This window comes from Staurois parvus, unplaced genomic scaffold (genome assembly GCF_062004578.1).
Source record: "Staurois parvus isolate SC_StPar_1 unplaced genomic scaffold, SC_StPar_1.0 ptg001089l, whole genome shotgun sequence".
NCBI classification, from domain to species: domain Eukaryota; kingdom Metazoa; phylum Chordata; class Amphibia; order Anura; family Ranidae; genus Staurois; species Staurois parvus.
The window spans coordinates 658,210-679,362 of record NW_028318885.1 but is presented as its reverse complement, the minus strand read 5'-3'; the positions used below and the strand labels follow the sequence as shown (position 1 = coordinate 679,362).

Sequence of the window (21,153 nt, the reverse complement as noted above, 5' to 3'; positions counted from 1 at the left end):
AGTAATTGGCTCTGACTTACTAATGTGTGAAACTAAATGGAGTACAATGAAATCAAGGGAGTCTGTTCACATTAAACATTCGATCAGACAAAAAATTAAAACATAGTGCCTGAATGTTTGAAGTAAACACAGGTGCACTTCTTATTACCTCTCTTCATACTTTAGCATATCAGGCCCATGGAGTGAAAGCATATCAGCATGCAAATCTTTGGCTGAAGATCCTTGAAGACTGAATGACTTAATAGTAACCTACATTTGCCCCAACTGTCATTTTTTGTTGTGGATGGTGTTAATGTGTGAAAGAAAAGATGCCAAAACTGCAAACAAATCCAAAATGTAAAGTTTATTATGAAAATGGTTCCTGCCGGATGAATCAAAAAATTAATTTACATAAAAGACAGCATGTATGATATGTAAGCAGGTCTAGAAAAGTATAAAAAAGAACCTTTTTTTAAAAGAAAAATGAAATTATGTACAGATTTTTTTTTTGCGTTTTTATTTTGTTTTCTCTGGACCATATTAATCTGATGGTTAATGGAAAAATAATGTTTTTCTTATTTTATTATACAACAGATGAGGCACGTTGAGTTAAAACTGAGTTAGTCTGTAACACACAAGAAAAAGTATCCATACTGTTCATTTTTTTATGTTTTAATATATATATCTCTCTTTTTAAATGTTTATGTTGGTAACACTGCTGGGTTTACTGGTACAATTCTCTCTATTTCCTAACAACCCTCCCTTTCATAGTCTTAATAATTAATCAAAGTGGCACCAACCTTATAAAGTTTTCATATTAATTTACAGGAAATAGTTAAAAAAACACAGACACGGTCGTCACAAATAAAAAAAAAAACTTTTTTGTCATTTTTGCAAACTGTCGAACAATTTATTTTGAAAGCAGCTGTTAAACTCGCTCAATTGAAATAACCAGAAATCTTCAATAGTTTATTATTATTAATAATATTATTTTTTAATTGTTTGACACAACACAAACACTTATTAAAAAAATATTAAAAAAAGGAAAGGAAGAAAAAACGAACAGAAAACAAGATGGAAGACAAAGGGGTAAAACATAAAACCTTGATGTGAGTTTCAGTGTTTTGCAACCACCACGAATGTGCAGAGAGTTGTCTTTTTGACTCATTCCAGAGGCGCAGTATTGGGTTCTGGATTGAAAGCCCGCCTTCTGACAGAGAAGCAGGGCTAGCGTCACTGTCCTAACCCTTTCCCTGCAGGAAGACACAGAAGGCAATGGTAGAGGAGGCTTAAAGGTTGCAATTTATAATTGATCCCCTCCTACATTCCCTCTCTGAAAAGATAGGAGGTAGAGCCAATGCGTAGGTCTGGCTTAATTTTCCGAACGCAGCAAAAGACAGCGAGGGACATTGGCTTGGGACATTGAAAGAGAACGTCCCCTGCTAACTCACTCCCCAAATGTTGCTGGATGATTGTAAGGCACCCCAATTAAACTAGGAGTCCACGTCATGCCTGGATTTCTGGAATGCAGAAAAAGTGGCTACCAGCTGGCATTGGCTGTAGTGGTAAGTATTGATCTAATGGCTTTAAGAACTCTGCCAGGGCAGAGACATACCTGCATGGACTGTGAACAATGTACAAAAGTAGCCATAAAGGCCTGGACAGAATGTAGGAGCTATTTGCATTTTGAAACTAGTGAGCCTCCTCTATGTACAGAGTTAATGAAAATGAAACTGGGCTTCTAACAACTTTATATGTCCAGCTTATTGTGTGATGCTGTAGGGACGTCATTCTTCAAGCTGGGAAAGAAGAGGAAGCTAACCGTCCCTCCCTCGCACAAAGCTAGTATGCGGCCTTTTGAAAATGTTACATTGCTGGTTTATGTGGGAAAAAGACAGACATGAGACAGAGGTAAAAATTACAGAACAGTCATTAAGACAGAGTACTGAAATCTCACAACAGTAAAAGCGATAGCAAAAAATGAAAACAAAGAAAGAGCCAAGTTACCCATAGGGTGTACCAACAGTGAAAGCAGCGTTGCCACTATACAAACATCCACGAACCCCCCAGGTACCACCGATTCACTGACACACAGGGAGTAAAGAACGTGACAGACCCAGACTACAGTTTTAAAAGCACAGAGAAAGACAACAGATATAAACACTCACATTAGCTTAGAATATACTGCATATTGTAACACACGTTGAAATTGGAATGAGACAGCTAAAAAGACACTTGGAAATGGTTTTTTTTTTTTTTAACTTTCTTAGATTTGTGTTTTTTTCTTTTTTTTTGTAACACACTAAGCAACACATTACAAAGTCTCACACCTGGTAATAGATGTTTCACGGATAAGCTGCCAAACAGACTGGAAGTAGGAAACAGAAACCCATTAGTCCATGAAACGTCACTTTTGGTTTCTTGTGACTCAGTTTTTTTTCCCCTTCTGATTTCTGGTGGCCAAAACAAAACCAATATCTGCACTTTGTTTTGTTAGTTTTTTTTGTTGATTTTTTTTTCTTAATGTTTTTTTCCTGATGATTCCCCCTTGCCCCTTCAAAATTTTGGGGGAGACATTCTGAGTATTATAAAAGAAAAGTTGTTTTTTTTAGTCGTTGCCATATTTTGACGCTAGGCTTTAAAACCTATCAAAGTGCATTAGACGGAGAGTAGAAATGTTAGAGGGAATTATGAAGAAATAATAAAGAGGTTAAGATGGTTTTAATGCTTTTTTTTAAAACCCTCCATTTACTGTAAACTATAACAGGTAGACACAGTGCTGGTGAGGACACGCAACATGTAACAGCAAAAACATGATGGGTCAGTAAAGTGTTTTGTGCAATAAAAAGAGTCCACAAAGTAACCCACTGTATACACATCATACTGCCACAATCGTTGTTTTGCTTGGAAAAAATTACCTGGCTTATGAAGTTTAAAATTAGCCATAATGGCTTTTGCCCTTACAGGGCCAATCACATCAGCGGTCTACAACCCCATGTTCGAAGCCTCTCTTGATAGCAAAAATAGCTATGATGTGTTTGAATTTAAAGAAATTCCCTGTTCTATGTCCCCTATCTGACAAAGTGTTAATAGCATATCTGATGTAGGAAAGGATTTATTCCCCTAGAGCTAGATTTGACTCAAGAGATCAAGACTATGAAAGTTAAATCAGCAAATATAAAAATTAAAGTGTGCACATTTATCCCATCCTCTGCTACTTTCTTCTTTCATACCATTTTAATGATTACATCCAGTGATACCATGTACTCTGAATGTGCTTATCCCTCAGTTCCTGTATTCTACCCTCAAGTACAGCTTACAGTCTTCCCACCCCTTGGTCTGATCTTGTTAGCTCCTTCTCTGATTAGTGTCTTCACAGCCTGCCCCTTGGTCAGTCATTCGTCGTAGTTTCCTCAGAACTCCATTAGTAATTTCACAAAGGCAGCTGCTCAAAAGGTAACTGAAGCCCAAATGCTCCTACCAGGTGCTCTGCCAGCCCTTCTGCAAAAACCCACCAGCTATTCGTCCCTGATGGGCCTGAGTGCAGTTGTAGAGCTGATGCCCTCTCCTTAGGCTACGTGTACACTGGAACTGCCGTAGACGTTAACTCTACTGGCAGCAGAAAAACGCTAAATGAGACAAAAAACACATGTAAATGCAATACCACGTTTTGCCGCTTTTAGCGCTTGGACATTTTATTCTTTTCATTGGCCATTGAAATGAATAAACATCCAAGGGATAAACGCAGCTAGCGCTTTGGCATGTTTACATACATTTACACACGTTTAAAAGCGTTTAGAGTTTTATTTTTGGCCAAAACGTTCCTCTCCTGATTCTTCTGTGTTCTGGAGAAGGACGTTTAACTGCCTCTGAACTCTGCTGCTGCTAAAAGCCTATGTGTGCATGGACTGGACACAGACTTTTATTGAGATGAGTTCAGGGGCTTTCGTAAAAAAATGCCAAAAGCTCCAAAATTCATGTTTAGGAGCAACAGTGTACATGAGGCCTTAGTAGTGATCTAGAAACATGGAAAGGTGCTTGTAGTAGTGTCAGGGCTTAACCGTTCAGAGATGATCATACAGGGACCTGTATGGTAAAAGATATTTTCAGCTGTGGCAAGGCACCATGTTCTGGTGAATACATACTTTGGTGTTGAGGTAAGCAATACAGGCGGTCATTGGATTGTAGACACAGAAATTAGCAGTATCATTTTGTAGTGTCCTGGGGACAACTGCTACATATGCTCCTAATTGCTTACATAACTTTGCAGACCAAACACAACTGAAAATATCAAATGATACCAATCCATAACTGTAGCACAGAGTCCTGCTGATGAACCTGCATTTTGCTGACAGTCCATGAATAAGGCAGTCTATAGATTTTCAACGGTAAAAGGATGTAAAGTCATGATACAACTGCCATTGGGGAAGTGAATCTTCTAAGCACTGTAAAATGATCCAAAAACTTGTACGGTTGGCTTCTCATCTCAGATTTATGATGAGTGCCAAGCGGAGGTGGTGGGAGATACACACTGACACTGTCAGTGCGGAGATGGTGAGAGGTGCTGGCAGATGCTGCCAGTGTGGATAGGTGCAGACAATCAGTGCCGGATTTATAAGAGGGCAAAAGGGGCAATTGCCTATAGCCCCCCTGCCGGAGGGGGCCCCAGACTTCCTCTATAAAAAGATGCAATCATTATAAAACTATTTTTTTATTAAAAAAACATAAAGTGTGTGTGGGAGTCAGGATACGGAACAGTTAGGTCTGACTTCAGAGGCAAAGTAAGGGATGAGGGCTTCTGGCAGATGTTTTACATTTCTTCTTCTCATTATTTTACTATTGAGATGTCTGTTTTAACATGACTGTGTGGCAGAATTTATTGCTTTGTTCTGGAGACACAAGTTAATGGGACAAGAGAAAAGTTCAAAAATTGATGGAAAGTGCCAGACAACAACCCTGACCCCATTGTATGGGAGTGAAGTTAATGACCAGCATCGATTTATTGCAGTGAGAAACATGAGAGAGAAGCTTACTCCCCTGCTTGACTTAGTTTGGGTCAAGGGGCGAATCCGACACTCCACGATCTTGAATAGGGTAGACCTAAAATTATGAGATTGGTCGAATCTGGGACAGGTGTGGCCCTGGATCAGAAAAACAAATCAGACAAGTGTCTTTGTCAGCACCTAATTTAACCTACCTTAAATTATAAGTTCACCTTTTGGACAAAAATAATAAATACACATTTTGTTGTAAAAAAATGTGCATTTATTATTTTTGTCCAAAGGAGCCTGTAAATCACTGAACCAGTGATCAGTAGATCGCTGGTGCCATGCAGGTCTCCTGCAGACCTGTCAGAATACCTGCTTACCGTATGGGATGTACGGGCAAGCAGATATACTGACAGGAGCCTTCAATGAACTACCACGGCGCTCCACAGCGCTGTGGTAGTTCACTGAAAACTACAAGCCCACAGCCGCTAAGGCTGCCGGGACTTGTAGGCACTCATTCACAGAACACTGTGAATGAGTGATGCGGCCATATGGGTGGAGCCCTGTATGGCCGCGCGGTTTTCAAATCTGACAGTTAGTACATGTTCCAAAGGTGAACTTATCCTTTAAACTAGAATAAATGTGGTTTATCATTTTTTTCAGTTAATTTTTCATCTGTCATATTGTTTCATTTCTATGTCGAGAGGCCCCCGAACTGGAAGTGATCTGGGCCCCCCAAGGTCTAAATCCAGCACTGCAAACACTGCCAGCACCACTTATCTTGTTGGAAAAAATAGCAATTGCCACAAGCTCTTTGACTTCTCTATCTACCCACTCCTATAGACAGGAGATTGTTGAGTCCTTCTTTTCACAGGGCATTGAGTTGCTTGAGAAGGCATTGGAGATGATTCTACTTTACAGATAATCTGATATATTCTGGTCAGTACTGTGCATCCTAGACCTCGAAGAATCTGTAATGACAGTGTGTATATTCTAGTAGTCTAGTAGATAGAACAGAAATACAATCTAATAGGCCCATAAGGAGGAACAGAGGTGCAAAACCTGCCTCCTCTTCTAAGTCCTCATCTGGCAACGTTTATAGCAAAGAGTGAACTAATGCTGTTAATTATTGCACACCTGAATGTTGCACTGTCTGTACATGTATCATATATGTATTTCTATGTAAGTAGAAAGCAGCATCAGCACACTCTGGAATAAAAACTGTGCCTGGACAGGAATGGGTAAAGCAGGTTCTTCAGGCTTGGTAGCTAGTGAGGAACCCTTCAAGACTTTAAACCCAAAGATTTTGCATGGGCTATTATAGCAGCAGTTAGGCCTCAGTTACTAGAACACTCTGCTTTTTAGCCCTTTCCCAATAGCGTGAAAAGAATTGTTTTGGTAAATAGGAAACTACTAAAGAAAGAACCATTCAATTCTACCTGTACTCAATATTTAAGTATACTCTTTGCTTATGGAGCTCTTGCTCAAGCACCTGAAGCCAGATTATTCAGTAAGAGCTTTAAAGCAGCTAGTCTTCTAAACAACTGTTGATCCTGTGAACTAAGGGAAATTCACATACTAAGACAATACAAACAGCTAAGTTCAGGGATCTGCCTGATGCCACCTTTGATGAAAGTCTTCTTTATGAATCAGGTGTGTAGAACTTTCTTTCCTGCAAGTGACAAGTGTAAGAAACATCTTTAAACATACACATACATGAACCTTGAAAAGACAAGGCATCTTGGTACATCAATACGCAGCTGTCTTGATAACTGTTTCGACCATTTTTAACAATGTTGTGGGCTTATGAAAGGCTGACAACACTTTCAGGATTTAGTAGTACAAGTTGAGTTAACTCTTTTCTGTCAGAGCAATATGCAGTGCATTGACATCTCTGGCAATTTAAGAGTTAACAGATCTAAGTTCTAGCAGCAGAGAGGGAGAGGCCTCAAAAGAATGAAAAAAATAAGTACTACACAAAATGCCATGTCTCAGTATTTTGGCAGTGACTGGGTGAGGAGTAAAAATAAGACCATATAAAGTTCTGGGGTCAAAAATGGGGGAATCTAGGTGTGAGTCAAAGTGCTGGAATACTTTAGGTTATAAAGGATCAGAACGCAGCCGTTGCCCCCAACTCTAAGTGACGGCACAACGAGCACAGTGCGAGCGGTCCCCAGGAGAGGCATCTGCCAACTAAGCCAAAGCCGCAAAACGAGGCTAATGGAGAAAAAATTTTGTGCAGCCCTGTTTTAAGTATGAGGTGCGGAAGACGGGGCTACTGGTCCCAGAATGGGAAAAAGGTATTCATAAGTACAACTCATGAGGAAAATCCCATTTTGCGGCCTTGGGTTAGGAAGCAGTGGAGGAGACATTGGGTGGCCAGGCTTAGCTGCCCCTAGGACCATTACATAGCCACCTACATTCTGCATCATTTATTAATGTCTTTCCCTGCTCCTGCAGTCTGTTCATTTTTCTCCTCCTCATTCTCTCTACTTTTCATTCACTTCTCTCCTTTGTTTTTCAGTCCTCTTTACGTTCTAGAGTCTGTGCTGCATGGATGCCATTGCTGTACACCGGAAATGGGAGGGAGGAGAATATCCCCTCGGCTGTAGTGAAGACACTGGCAGCAGGCACCTGGGTAAGACCAGCACCTGACACAGCTCCTCCAAATGGGCCAGACATATTAAGTCGGTGGACATGATGGTACAGCATCTCCATTGGGGTCTTGGGGTCCAAACCAAAACTTGGGCCATTTACATCAACAAAGTTCACAGGATGAGCATTGGGCAGCAGGTTGCCTTGCATGGCCAGAGTCACCTCAGCTGGGGCATAGCGAATGGTGCCTGTAGTATACACCCTCTGTCCACTGCTTCCTGTGGCTGCAAGGGTTCCTGCCACACGATGCACAAGAGGAAGGACCACGTTGCCTGCCTGAAGCCTCTGTAGTGCTTCCAGCTCACCTGCGTACAGAAGGGAGTTTGATGGGCCACCTGTTTGGGGAGGTTTTTCTCGAGGAGAGGCAGACAGAGGAGGTGAAAGAGGGTCAGAGTTGACAGGGCCTAAGCCCCCTGAGGATCCAGAGTATTGCGCTTTGCTGCGTCCAGCTCCCTCAGCCCCACCTGGGGGTGTGAGAACAGAGTCTGGTATGGAAACATGGAGGGCTGGAGGGGCAGCAGCAGTGGAAGATGGGGAAGGGGAGAAATGTTCGCCTCCTGTAGGAGGCTTGGTCATACTATAAGGGGATTCATTTCGTGAGATCTCTCGATTAGGTGGGAAGTTCCAAATACTGCTGTCATTATCAAAGTTAATAGGCTCTGTCATTTCTGTCTTAATCTTTAGCACAGATGAAGAACAGCTTCCAGTTGGCGGGGGGGTGGAAGGGAGCAATCTTGGGGGATCCCCCAATGTGGTTTCTAGCCCACTAGGACTAGATCCTCCAGACAGACGTCTCCTACGGCCTCCACATGGTCCCAAACCCTTTCTCCTTCTCCTTTTCCTTCGCTGATGTCTGCTTAGAACACCAGTAACACGCACACCTGCGTCTTCCTCTTCATCTTCCTCCTCTTCCCCACTCTCAGAGTCTTTGGCGCTATCAGAGCTCAAAGATTCAGGTCCACGCATATCTGTTTCACTCTCTGTGTAACGTTCTACTTTAATGTGCATAGGGCCCAATGCTCCTAGAGAGCCAATAGCCCCTAATGCACCCAAACCCCCTTGCTCTATCTCCTCTTCTGTTTTCCTCACTTCACAGTCTTCGCTTTCTTCACTTTCTTCACTGCAAGCATCACTTGAGCTGTTGGCCTCTTCATCACAGTTCATGTCTGGGTCAGAGTGGGGTCTTGGTTGCTTGTGATCAGGCTCTGGGTCTTCACTCTGCTCAGAAAGGTTCCCTTTTCCATCTGACTTCGGATTATCATTATCCTCTATAAAGATTAACAACATAGATTAATATTATGTTACATTCTTAAGCCGGCATAAAATTAACTGGAATTAATTATATTTAGCACCAATGTGATTTCACAAAGAACAAATATTTTTGTTACAAAGTCCGTTAACTTAAAAATGTAAATTTAAGTATCTTTTGCACATGGCCCTTGCCTTTCATTACACAATTGTATTTAAAGAGTGACTTTTGTAAAAAAATAAAAATAAAATACATATACACACACACATATATATATATATATATATATATATATATATTACACATACATATAAATAAATGAATGTATACTTACCTGCTCAGTGCAACCATATTGCACAGAGCAGTCCCTTACCTTCAGTTTTGGAGTCCCCTGCCAGTGCTGTCTGCTCCTTTTTCCTTAGGCGCTCCTTCAGCAAGCCATGTGCTAAGGAGGCATCTGTTCATGCACACTCATGAGCCAGGCTGTACGCATCCATAGACACACACAGCACCAGTAAGCCACGCCCCCTCTCACTCCTCACAGGAGATTGACCGACAGCAGCAGGAGCCAATGTCTCTACTGCCCTCAGTGTCCCCTTTGAGACCAGGAAGAGAGGAGAGCACTGCTTCAGCCGGAACAGCGTTTGATCGGTGAAAAGAGCCAGGTAAGTGTTAGGGATGAGAGCGGCTAGAACAGGTAGTAGGGAATTTTTTACCCTAATGCAGGGAATGCATTAAGTTGAAAAACGTTTTGACTTTAGAACCACTTTAAAGTGACACTAAATGACATCCTTTTACTGTATATAGGCACGTCTGTAAGGTTTATATGCTTGTATCCAGTATATATTTTATATGTTGTATATATAATTGATGTACAATCCTTATTGTAATTTAGTTTCAGTAAATATATCTTTCTATTTTAATATGCTACCAACTATGATTGTCTATGGTCTCTTTCAAACAGGCTGCTGGGGAAAGGGGGGTAAAAACTGCAGTTTGAATTGTGGTTTTACTGCTTTTGCCCTACGGTTCCTCACCTGAATTGTAGATTAACAGCCACATGGGGCTCTTCACATGTCACAGCAGCAATGCTTCCCACCATGGCCACGGCATTTTTAACTAGGAGTGGAGTTTGACAAACAGCACCGCTTTTTAAAATCGCCCTTTAAGTTAAATAATGTCTCTTCACTGTCTGTCAAATGCCCTCTAAAAAGTGGTCTGAATGCGGATTGATCTTCAGAGGGCACCACACTTCACTGTGAGTGTGAAAAAGCCCTAAAGCTAGCAAAAAACAAAGGATTCAAACATGGCTTGCATGCACAGAAGCATTCTGTATACTGTTGTTGAACAGAACTCCTCCAGACATCTAATTTCCTGCTCAAGTGCTGTTCTCAGTATTCTCAAGTAGGATGTGGCTGCAGAAAGTAGCATTGCATTTAACTGGCCAAACAAGGTCAAAATCTAGTAGTAGTTATGTTCGAATGTAATTTTGTAGACGTTTTGCAGCTTATCCAAATCATTTCTTTGGTTTTAGTGCCAGAAACATACCCTATCCAGCTTGTTTGGCTGTACTTCTCCTGTGGATCACAGGAGTGCAGTTCGTGCTGCACTCCTGTGACCTGTGGGCTAAAGTCCACCGTTGGGTGACGTCACTCAGCCGGTCCAGGCTGGGGAAAGATCCTGACTTTAAAGTTGGGATCCACCCAGATCCCTGGACTGGCACCTGGCTCAGCCTCTCAGAGACCTGCTGAGAGCATGAGGACACCGCTCCCTCCACCTCCACAGCCCAGCACTCCAGTGAGTGCGGGGGGTGGTGGTGTTTGGCCAGAGCAGAGAGTCGGAGATTAACAGTCACCAGCTCTCTGCTCACGGATCACTGACAACTGAATGATCAGCAGTATTTGATTGCTCAGTTCTCAGTCTTAGAGTCAGCAGGGGACAGATGCTGCATCAGACCGATGCCGCATCCACCTAGGTAAGTATGATTTCTGAAAAAAAAAGCTCAACTTCTCTTTTACGTTGACTGTGCTACCTGTGTGGATATAAATACTGGGGCCGCATCCACCTAGGCAAGTATGATTTCTGAAAAAAAAGCTCAACTTCTCTTTTACGTTGACTGTGCTACCTGTGTGGATAGAAATGCTGGGGTAAGCTCCTAACATTCAATGTGGTATGTGAATGTGTGTCCATGTACTACCTGGTAAGCAGAGGGTATGTCCTTTTTGCCACTTTAAAAAAAGCAGCCATTACGAGGAATCTGTGGTTATATTCCTGGAAATTCCCATGATATGCTTTAGAATTTACCTGATAACCTATCTAAATAAAACAGTAGTTCCATATCTACTATTTGGTAGATGGTATTATTTCTTCTTTTAATTTGTAGCCAACATCTGATCAGGGGATAAAGTACAGAGGTGTCAGAAATAGAAACCAAAAATGTTCTAGATGTAATTCTCTTGTACAGTTTTCAAAACAGAACACCAACATATCCACATACTTTGGCAGCAATAACAATTCCAGGAGCCAAATGTACAGATAGTATATTCATTGCTATCATGTTAATGTACAAATTAGAATATTGACTATGTTTGGCATCTACAGCAACATTTTATTGTGATGCATTGTTAGCAATAAAGTGCACCATAACCACAAAGCAAACAGCTTACTTTTGTGGCATACCTATATAAGAGAACATCTCAGTTAGTAACAGTTTACAATACATACAGTATCTGCCTCACCTGAATTATCCTTGGAGTCTGAATCTGAGTCAGAAGTCTCAGAGGATTCTGATGTCTTTTCAGGCAAATGTGGCAGCTGAGCAATGTCCATCGGAATGTCCTTGTATTCTAGTAAACTAAACCAAATAAAAAAGATTTATTATTGACATGAAATCCTCAAACCACCATTAAACTAATAGCTTTAAAGCCATGCAAATAACAGGTCACATAATTATGAAAAAAGAGACATAACAAAGATAACCAAGGCCACCAACTGACAAGGTTTCAGTATTTTTTTTTTCCACAGACACAGTGAACAGCTCAGACCTTACTATTTATTGAATAGAAGAATAAATCCACTCATAATACACCTACAACATTCCTGATCAGAGCACTAAGGAAAGGGGGTGACCCCGAATTGCATCAGTGGTGGTGAGAAGTTATACAGGGGTAAGAGAAGCATATGTTCTGTCTTATAGTGCTTCTTCCTTTAACTCAGGGGTCTCCAAACTCTCTAAACAAAGGTCCAGTTTACTGTCCTTCATACTTTAGGGGGGCCAGATTGAGGCCAGTGGGGTAGAAAATGTACCTGTTTCAATGGGAATAAAAAATGCCTTAAATTTGCAGGTCAGTGCTAGCAAATAAATTATATTATGTCTGTGGTCAATAGGAGAAGAAATAGTGCCCATTGTTAGTACTAGTAGGAGGAATAGTGCCCCATCATTGGTATCAATGGGAGGAATAGGGCCCATCATTGGTGTAAATGGGAGGAATAGTGCCCCATCATTGGTGTCAGTGGGAGGAATAGTGCCCCATCATTGGTATCAATGGGAGGAATGGTGCCCCATTATTGGTATCAATGGGCGGAATAGTGCCCCATCATTGGTATCAATGGGAGGAATTGTGCCCCATCATTGGTGTCAGTGATGGAATAGTGCCCCATGAGGAATAGTGCCCCATCATTGGTATCAATGAGAGGAATAGTGCCCATCATTGGTGTCAATGGGAGGAATAGTGCCCCATCATTGGTATCAATGGGAGGAATAGTGCCCCATCATTGGTATCAATGGGAGGAATAGTGCCCCATCATTGGTATCAATGGGAGGAATAGTGCCCCATCATTGGTATCAGTGATGGAATAATGTCCCATGAGGAATAGTGCCCCATCATTGGTATCAATGGGAGGAATAGTGCCCCATCATTGTATCAGTGATGGAATGTCCCATGAGGAATAGTGCACCATCATTGGTATCAATGGGAGGAATAGTGCCCCATCATTGGTATCAGTGATGGAATAATGTCCCATGAGGAATAGTACCCCATCATTGGTATCAATGGGAGGAATAGTGCCCCATCATTGGTATCAGTGATGGAATAATGTCCCATGAGGAATAGTGCCCCATCATTGGTATCAATGGGAAGAATAGTGCCTCATATCTGTGGGAGGAATAGATATCCCAAGGGCTGGATAAAGGCTAGCAAAGGGCCACAGTTTGGAGACCACTGCCTTAGCTGAAAGCTGATCCTTCAACTACACATCAAGGGATTCTTTTCTTGTGCCAGCTACATGAGAAACTTGCTTTGGGATTGGTTTTGCTTTACTGCTTCTGGCTGGGGGTTTTATGCTTATTTATCGTGTGCTCTCAGGATCTTTTTAAATGAAGTATAATCAGTTTTATTCACTTATTCATTCAATCGCATGAGCTGCTTTTACAGCTTCTGAGTACCCTGTGTATTTTTAGAGTCTGTGAAATATATTATAAGGATCAGTTGTATTAACTTGAGCAATTTAATTGGCTGTCAAATGGTTGCGAGGTCCAGTGGTGAACATGTTTTCTCAGTTTGATTTGTAAAAATGTTTCTTTAGATCAAACTAGCTGTCTTTTTAATGTATATGAATTAACACTATACCCTTTGTGATCTGGCTAATGAGTTACGGAATATAGGACTAGACAGATCAAAACTGCATAAGTATAGGTCTCCCTAAAGTCTCACAGTGTATAATAAATATAGTGCCATTGGAAGAATCCAGGTGTCAGATGGTTATGTGTGGGTCACACTCTCCTGGACCAATGCGAAGGTCACTGAGTTGGCTACATGGACAGAGAATTAGATGCAACCTAAGGGAGGTGCATGGCTGGGTATAGGGCTTCATGTCTAAAAAAATATATAGGTTTATACTTAGGTTGACAAAAAGTAAAGTTTATCTCATTCAAATTTCAATTCCTAGCTACAGAGGACACAAACTACTAGAAAAGTGCATAGCAATGTATGAAAACAGATAACACATATCAATTTTTATAATATTCAGGATTGTAGCAGTGACTCATACAGTATGTTTTATCTACTGTCAGGATGTGAAATTCTTCTGGAAGACACTTCTGTAATCTGCTTGACCAGAGCAAGCATGACAGAATTTCATTCTGTAATAATTTGGGACAGCAGGATGACTGTCAGTGCAAATTTATATATCGTTTGAAGAAACTACCACCACAATGGTACATCTGCCATGACATTTCATAAAGATTCACAAGTGTGAAGGCTTGGTTTTGCTTGTTGCCAACAGTGTCACTCCAAATCATTACCGAATAACAATTTTACTTCGGTAAGGCAAATTCTAGATTCAGGCAAAAGCGAAATATATATGGTCATGACCTTATTATAAATACATGAAAACATATTGTGGTAACATTTTCTAGTACCTGCAAAGATCTGACTACATCCTGAATATGCAAAAACCACAAAAATCAGTTGTTGGTGAACGAGTCATGGCTTGTTTCTCAGTGGAGGAAAGCTGGGAGTTGTGTACATTTTTGGTACATGCCAACCACTGTTATAGGTCATTTTCTTTTTTCAACAGTGTTGTAGAGTGTGTAGAGTCATGGATCAAATACTTTTTACATACATAGCTCCATGTAGTGGTTAGCGTATTCTAAGAAGGCAAGTCTCATATTTTGGATTGACTCTGCAGCTGTAAAGTACTAAGTAGGTGTAGTAACCATGGAGCAACACTTGATGTTCTTTTTTACATCTCAGTGACTAATGAAACCAAGGGGTAGATTTACTACAAATGGAGTAGATTTACTAAAAATAAAGTACTATGTAGGTGTAGTAACCATGGAGCAACACTCAATATTCTTTTTCTACATCTCAGTGACTAATGAAACCATGGGGTAGATTTACTAAAAATGGAACACTCCGAATCTGGTTCAGCTGTACATGGTAGCCAATCAGCTTGTTCAATTAAGCTTTGATAATAAAACCTGGAAGCTGATTGGTGTCTATGCACAGCTGCACCAGATTTTGCACATTCCAGTTTTAGTAAATCTCCCCCAGTAAGTATCACCATGTTCTCTATACAACTGTTACATGACATCGATGAAAATGAAGAGCAGGGAAATGTTTGGACTCACTGCATTAAATCTGATTTATAATAAAAACTTATTAAACTGGCTTTGCGCTTTCTTCATTTTTACAGGGGTTTTGATTTTTCAGCTCCTGCCCTTTTCTAACCTTCTCTGAGGAGATTAAGGGCACTGCCTTGTCAGTGATGATGCCACACATAGAGGTTGAATGCCATCTGTGCTGAGTTTGGTGGAGCTTGTATCGGAGGGATGAGGTTACCTGAGGATATAGTTGACCCAGATGATGTTCCTCTCATTAGCATTCTTGGCATTGATTGCGATGGTTGCACAGGACTGCACCCAAATGTAGCCACCATTCTTCTGCATCCACCGATAATACTTGGTCACACACTGGCCCTTGTTCAACACTGAAAGGAAAGAAAAGTTCTGAGATCTGCTTCAGTAACAGTTATGAGTCTGATCTGGTGCTATTTGTTATTATAGGTTATGGTTTTTATACTTAACAACCAAGGTCTCATGTATGAAAGTGTCTGAAGAAAGAACTATCTGCACTGCCCACGCCAACCAGTTATATTCTTCTTCTTTTCATCTTTACAGAGTAGGTTGGAAAATAAAAAAAATGTGATTTGCTGCCATGGGGAAGCGCTAGAAGTCCTTTTTTTCAAACAAGTTTATGAATGAGGTGCATTTCAGCTGATATACGTATAATGTAACAGAACTCAGAAGTACCGTAACTGTTCACAGAAATTATCTGAAATGACCTTCAATGACCTCCATTTGCTACAATCATGAATACACTAAAATGATTACATTCTAATATATGGAATCACATTAAATGACCAGCTGAACTTTCAATTTAAATCACTTAAAAGCATACCAAGTGTATAAAAAATGTGCAAAGATATAAATTTAGTTTTCTTCATAAAGCAGCCACAACCTGAGTAAAATAGACTGTCTGCTGCCAGCATGCTGCACAAAGACCCTCTGTGTGAAAGCAGTGGTCTCTCTGCAAGGCCTATAGCTCTGCAATCAGCACACTTATGTTTCCTGCCAATTGGACAGCTCTAGCTCTCTGACTGCAGCATGCTGGCAAGGGAACAAAGATAGGGTTGCTTGCTAAAGAAAACCCACTGTACACTTTTGCACACCTTGATACATCTGCAATGTATTTAGCTTACTGAAAGTTCAGTTGGGCGATAAATGACCAAAAAAGTATGTATGTATGTATGTGAGATAGGGACCCTAGACTGTAAGTTCCTTGAGTGCAGGAACTGAAGTGAATGCACAGTGTGAAAAGTGCTGTGTGCATTGTCTGGACTCTGGAGGGTACCCCATTTTGGGGAGAACTGTGGGTAGTGGTGGTGGGGGAGGTTGTTTATTGGAGTAAAAATGCTGGTTTCTGTTTCTGAGCCATGTCAAACTCTCAATAAAACTATTTGAATTTTTTAAAAATCTTGGGACTATATAAATGTCTTTAACAAATAAACTGATGTGGGGGGGGGGGGGTTTACAGGCAGTATTCCTATTCCTGGAGTGTCCTGATTAGTAGAGAGGCATGCTGTATTACTCAAAACAGGGCAGAATAGTGAGCGATGTCACACCGGAGCCTCCCCTGAACCTGGGTGTCCATAGGGTTATCACTAGGGCTAAGGCCGGAAGTATTCTCCAGTCACTAGAGAAGGTCATAGTGCTACCATGGTTGCAGTGTTGGATCAGGGAAGTCTTTCTGGGGATCCTTCTTGGTCTCAGGACAATTAGTACTAGTGAGCTCCCCACCACCCACAAGGGAAACGTTAAAAACAAAAAGATGCATATGGGGCTTGAGCTTGGGGCCATTGAGGAGTGTTGCTTGGGTGTGGACCAGGGTGGAGGGTCTGCCAGGTAGGTTGTACAGGGGCTCCTTTCTAATGGCAAGCCTGCTCATAAATACTATATGCGCGTATGCAAAAAGCCTGATGGTGCCCATAAAGTGAATATGATCAATATTGACCAATTTATCTACAACCAATTTAAGTGAGAAATTTTTCTACAACCAATTTAAGTGAGAAACAGGCCGCACAATTTGTAGCATGAATGTTGTAACCAAGCAATTATTTTTCACTTTAATTTTTTTTTCAATATTTAAAAAAAAAAAATGGCTGAAACACAGAGGATTGTTGTAATTATGTATTTAGATAAATCAAGTGAGCAAACACATTTATGACATCACCTAAAGAACCTACAGTCAGGTCCATAAATATTGGGGCATCAACACAATTCTAACATTTTTGGCTCTATACATCGCCACAATGGATTTAAAATGAAACGAACAAGATGTGCTTTAACTGCAGACTGTCAGCTTTAATTTGAGGGTATTTACATCCAAATCAGGTGAACAGTGTAGGAATTACAACAGTTTGCATATGTGCCTCCCACTTGTTAAGGGACCAAAAGTAATGGAACAATTGGCTTCTCAGCTGTTCCATGGCCAGGTGTGTGTTATTCCCTCATTATCCCAATTACAATGAGCAGATAAAAGGTCCAGAGTTCAATTCAAGTGTGCTATTTGCATTTGGAATCTGTTGCTGTCAACTCTCAAGATGAGATCCAAAGAGCTGTCACTATCAGTGGAGCAAGCCATCATTAGGTTGAAAAAACAAAACAAACCCATCAGAGAGATAGCAAAAACATTAGGCGTGGCCAAAACAACTGTTTGGAACATTCTTAAAAAGAAGGAACGCACCAGTGAGCTCAGCAACACCAAAAGACCCGGAAAACAACTGTGGTGGATGACCGAAGAATTCTTTCCCTGGTGAAGAAAACACCCTTCACAACAGTTGGCCAGATCAAGGACACTCTCCAGGAGGTAGGTGTATGTGTGTCAGAGTCAACAATCAAGAGAAGACTTCACCAGAGTGAATACAGAGGGTTCACCACAAGATGTAAACCATTGGTGAGCCTCAGAAACAGGAAGGCCAGATTAGAGTTTGCCAAACGACATCTAAAAAAGCCTTCACAGTTCTGGAACAACATCCTATGGACAGATGAGACCGAGATCAACTTGTACCAGAGTGATGGGAAGAGAAGAGTATGGAGAAGGAAAGGAACTGCTCATGATCCTAAGCATACCACCTCATCAGTGAAGCATGGTGGTGGTAGTGTCATGGTGTGGGCATGTATGGCTGCCAATGGAACTGCTTCTCTTGTATTTATTGATGATGTGACTGCTGACAAAAGCAGCAGGATGAATTCTGAAGTGTTTCGGGAATATTATCTGCTCATATTCAGCCAAATGCTTCAGAACTCATTGGACGCCGCTTCACAGTGCAGATGGACAATGACCCAAAGCATACTGCAAAAGAAACCAAAGAGTTTTTTAAGGGAAAGAAGTGGAATGTTATGCAATGGCCAAGTCAATCACCTGACCTTAATCCAATTGAGCATGCATTTCACTTGCTGAAGACAAAACTGAAGGGAAAATGCCCCATGAACAAGCAGGAACTGAAGACAGTTGCAGTAGAGGCCTGGCAGAGCATCACCAGGGATGAAACCCAGCGTCTGGTGATGTCTATGCGTTCCAGACTTCAGGCTGTAATTGACTGCAAAGGATTTGCAACCAAGTATTAAAAAGTGAAAGTTTGATTTATGATTATTATTCTGTCCCATTACTTTGGTCCCTTAACAAGTGGGAGGCACATATGCAAATTATTGTAATTCCTACACCGTTCACCTGATTTGGATGTAAATACCCTCAAATTAAAGCTGACAGTCTGCAGTTAAAGCACATCTTGTTCGTTTCATTTCAAATCCATTGAGGTGGTGTATACAGCCAAAAATGTTAGAATTGTGTCGATGTCCCAATATTTATGGACCTGACTGTATTTAGCAAATTAATTAATCGATCTAAAAAAAAAGACCAAAAAATATTGCATGTGTGCATTTATCATAAGTTGCTGTAAAAAATTAAAGCATTACTTAAGGTATTTGTTATTATAAACAACAAATATGTTATATTTACCTGCTCTGTACAATAGTTTTGCATAGAGCGGCTTCAAACTATCTCTTCTGGGGTCCCCTTCCGGTGCTGTCCGCTCCTCCTCTTCTGGGTCTGCCCCCAGTGCAAGCCACTTGCTGTGGGGGCAGATGGTGTGGGCTCGCTCCCAAGCTGGGTTGTGTGCATCTTTAGACACACATAGTGTGGCTCAGCCCCTCCCCTGCCTCACTGGATTTGACTGATCGCAGCAATAGCCAATGGCTCCCACTGCTGCCTCCATGTGCAGTGCTTACGGGCACACCAATGCATCGAGATCAGGCTCAGGTAAGTATTTAGTGGGGGCTGGGGGGGGGCAAGCAACATTTGAAAGGTTTTTTTTTTACCTTAATGCAAAGAATGATTTAAGACAAAAAACCTTTTGCCTTTAGAACCATTTTAAGCGCAGAAGTAGCAGGGACAGACAGCAGTGCATCTGATTGGAAGTACGAGGTACAGTCATACATTTAGAGACATCAAGAGAATGAGTTCAATGCTGAATACTACTGCAGCCAGGATAACACTCCAAGTCTCCCTCTCCTTGCCTGCCTGTTAGAGGTTATTTGAAGGTATTTGTGCAGCTTTGATCCCTGGGCTCATTTTGGGGATTCCAGTAGGTCAGAAAATACAGCACTTTCTTTTCATCTTGTCAGAGAGAATTTACAGCTCTCAGAAGAACAAAATCCCAGTCGGAAAGGTGGGGTGAGGGGGACCAGAGACCATAGAAGTTAATATGAGAAGACAGCAGAGGGGAAGATTTGTGTAAATGAGGGAAAAAGAAGAAAGTTGGAGAAATAAATGCAGTGATGATGATAAAATTGACTGAACAGGGAATGGATGTAGAGTTAAAAGAGAAAAGCATATTTGGGGTCATTTACAACGCTCATAAATAGCAATGGGTAAGTAATATAAAATTCGCTCCACTGGTGCTTCAGACGAGTGGGCCCCATTATTTGCTCCGCTGAACAAATATTCAATTTAGCTGGCAGTTTTAGAAAGCTGATGAGACGTGGTCCAAAAGCTACAGTGACACCCCCTGTGTGACATTACCACCTTAACGGTAATATATTGCTTTCATATTAGTCCACTCATGTCCAAGGCAGTGGGAATTCACCGTGGCTTTAAAAAATGTGATTTATCATTGGATTCTGCTAGTGGACTAGAGGTCACCAGGGGTTGGAGAACCTATGCTTGGAATATGGGTTTCTTGTGTGTGTGCCTGCTTCAGTCCCTGCCTGTGCCAGAAAGGAACCAGATTCACCCAACAACCCTGCTGGTACTGCACAGCTTTTGCAAGGAATATGTCCTGTCTGGGCCCTCTTCCTCTTGCACATGCATAGCATGGCCATGTTCATTCCTATGGATGAGCCATACTCATAGTGCCCTCCATCCATCCATCGGTATACAGCTTACCCATAGGAATGACTGGGGCTGTGCCAAGTGTGCGCAGTGGAAAAAGAACCCACTTGGGATATTTTCCTTGCCTGAGCATGGCTGTAAAGTGAAGACTGCAGGAACAGGGAGGTAAGCATTTTACTAGGTGGGCTTCACTTAAGGAGGGCTGGGGGTTTACTAAAAACGTCATATGCCTATGTGCATGAGGCCTAAAAAAAAGACAGCTAACTTCAAAAGGTAGCCAAGTGCTAAGGCTTTCCCCCTATCTTCTTCCATAGATCTCCTCTCCTAAATATCAGCCCCCTGAAAAAAAATCATCTTTATCTCAAATATCTTCTGTTTGCACTTGGCACATATTTATTATGGCTTCCAAATATGATTTTATATATACTAGCTCAGTAAATTTTTATCCCCCCTCTGACCCCTACTGCCAAAGCAGGAGGAAAGTTGAAAACTAATCTTAGAAAGTATTATTTTACTGAAAGAGTACTTGATGCTTGGAACCAGCAGAGATAAAGAGTCAACAATAAGTGGATTCAAACATGCTTGGGGCAAACAAAAACCTAGAGTATATTCAGTCAAAAAGGTTAATAAAAATAATCATCCCTCTTCTAGGTTTCTAGGCGGCCATTACTGTCTAATGCTTATAAAATGGGAGCCTCTTGGGTGCCACCTGATCCATTAAAGGAGCAGTAGGGCCCATACTCTTTTGGGCCTACTTCTCCTGCGGGTTACAGGATTGCACTTAGTTCTGCACTCCTGTGACCAGTTTTCAGCGCGCTGTCGGCTGACATCA

The 21,153-nt window shown here is 41.3% G+C and overlaps 1 protein-coding gene across 9 annotated transcripts in view; it reads right to left on the bottom strand.

The window, feature by feature from the left end:
- Positions 1–328: 328 nt before the first annotated feature.
- Positions 329–21,153, bottom strand: part of NPAS3 (neuronal PAS domain protein 3) — a 671,079-nt gene continuing 650,254 nt past the window's right edge. For all 9 annotated transcript variants that reach the window (XM_089658669.1, XM_089658666.1, XM_089658668.1 and 6 more), the window contains 3 exons: positions 15,213–15,360; positions 11,610–11,725; positions 329–8,890 (listed from right to left, as the gene is read on the bottom strand). In XM_089658669.1, coding sequence (XP_089514795.1) covers positions 7,488–8,890; positions 11,610–11,725; positions 15,213–15,360 — 1,667 coding nt within the window. In that variant the 3' untranslated portion in view covers positions 329–7,487. The remainder of the gene's footprint in view (positions 8,891–11,609; positions 11,726–15,212; positions 15,361–21,153) is intronic.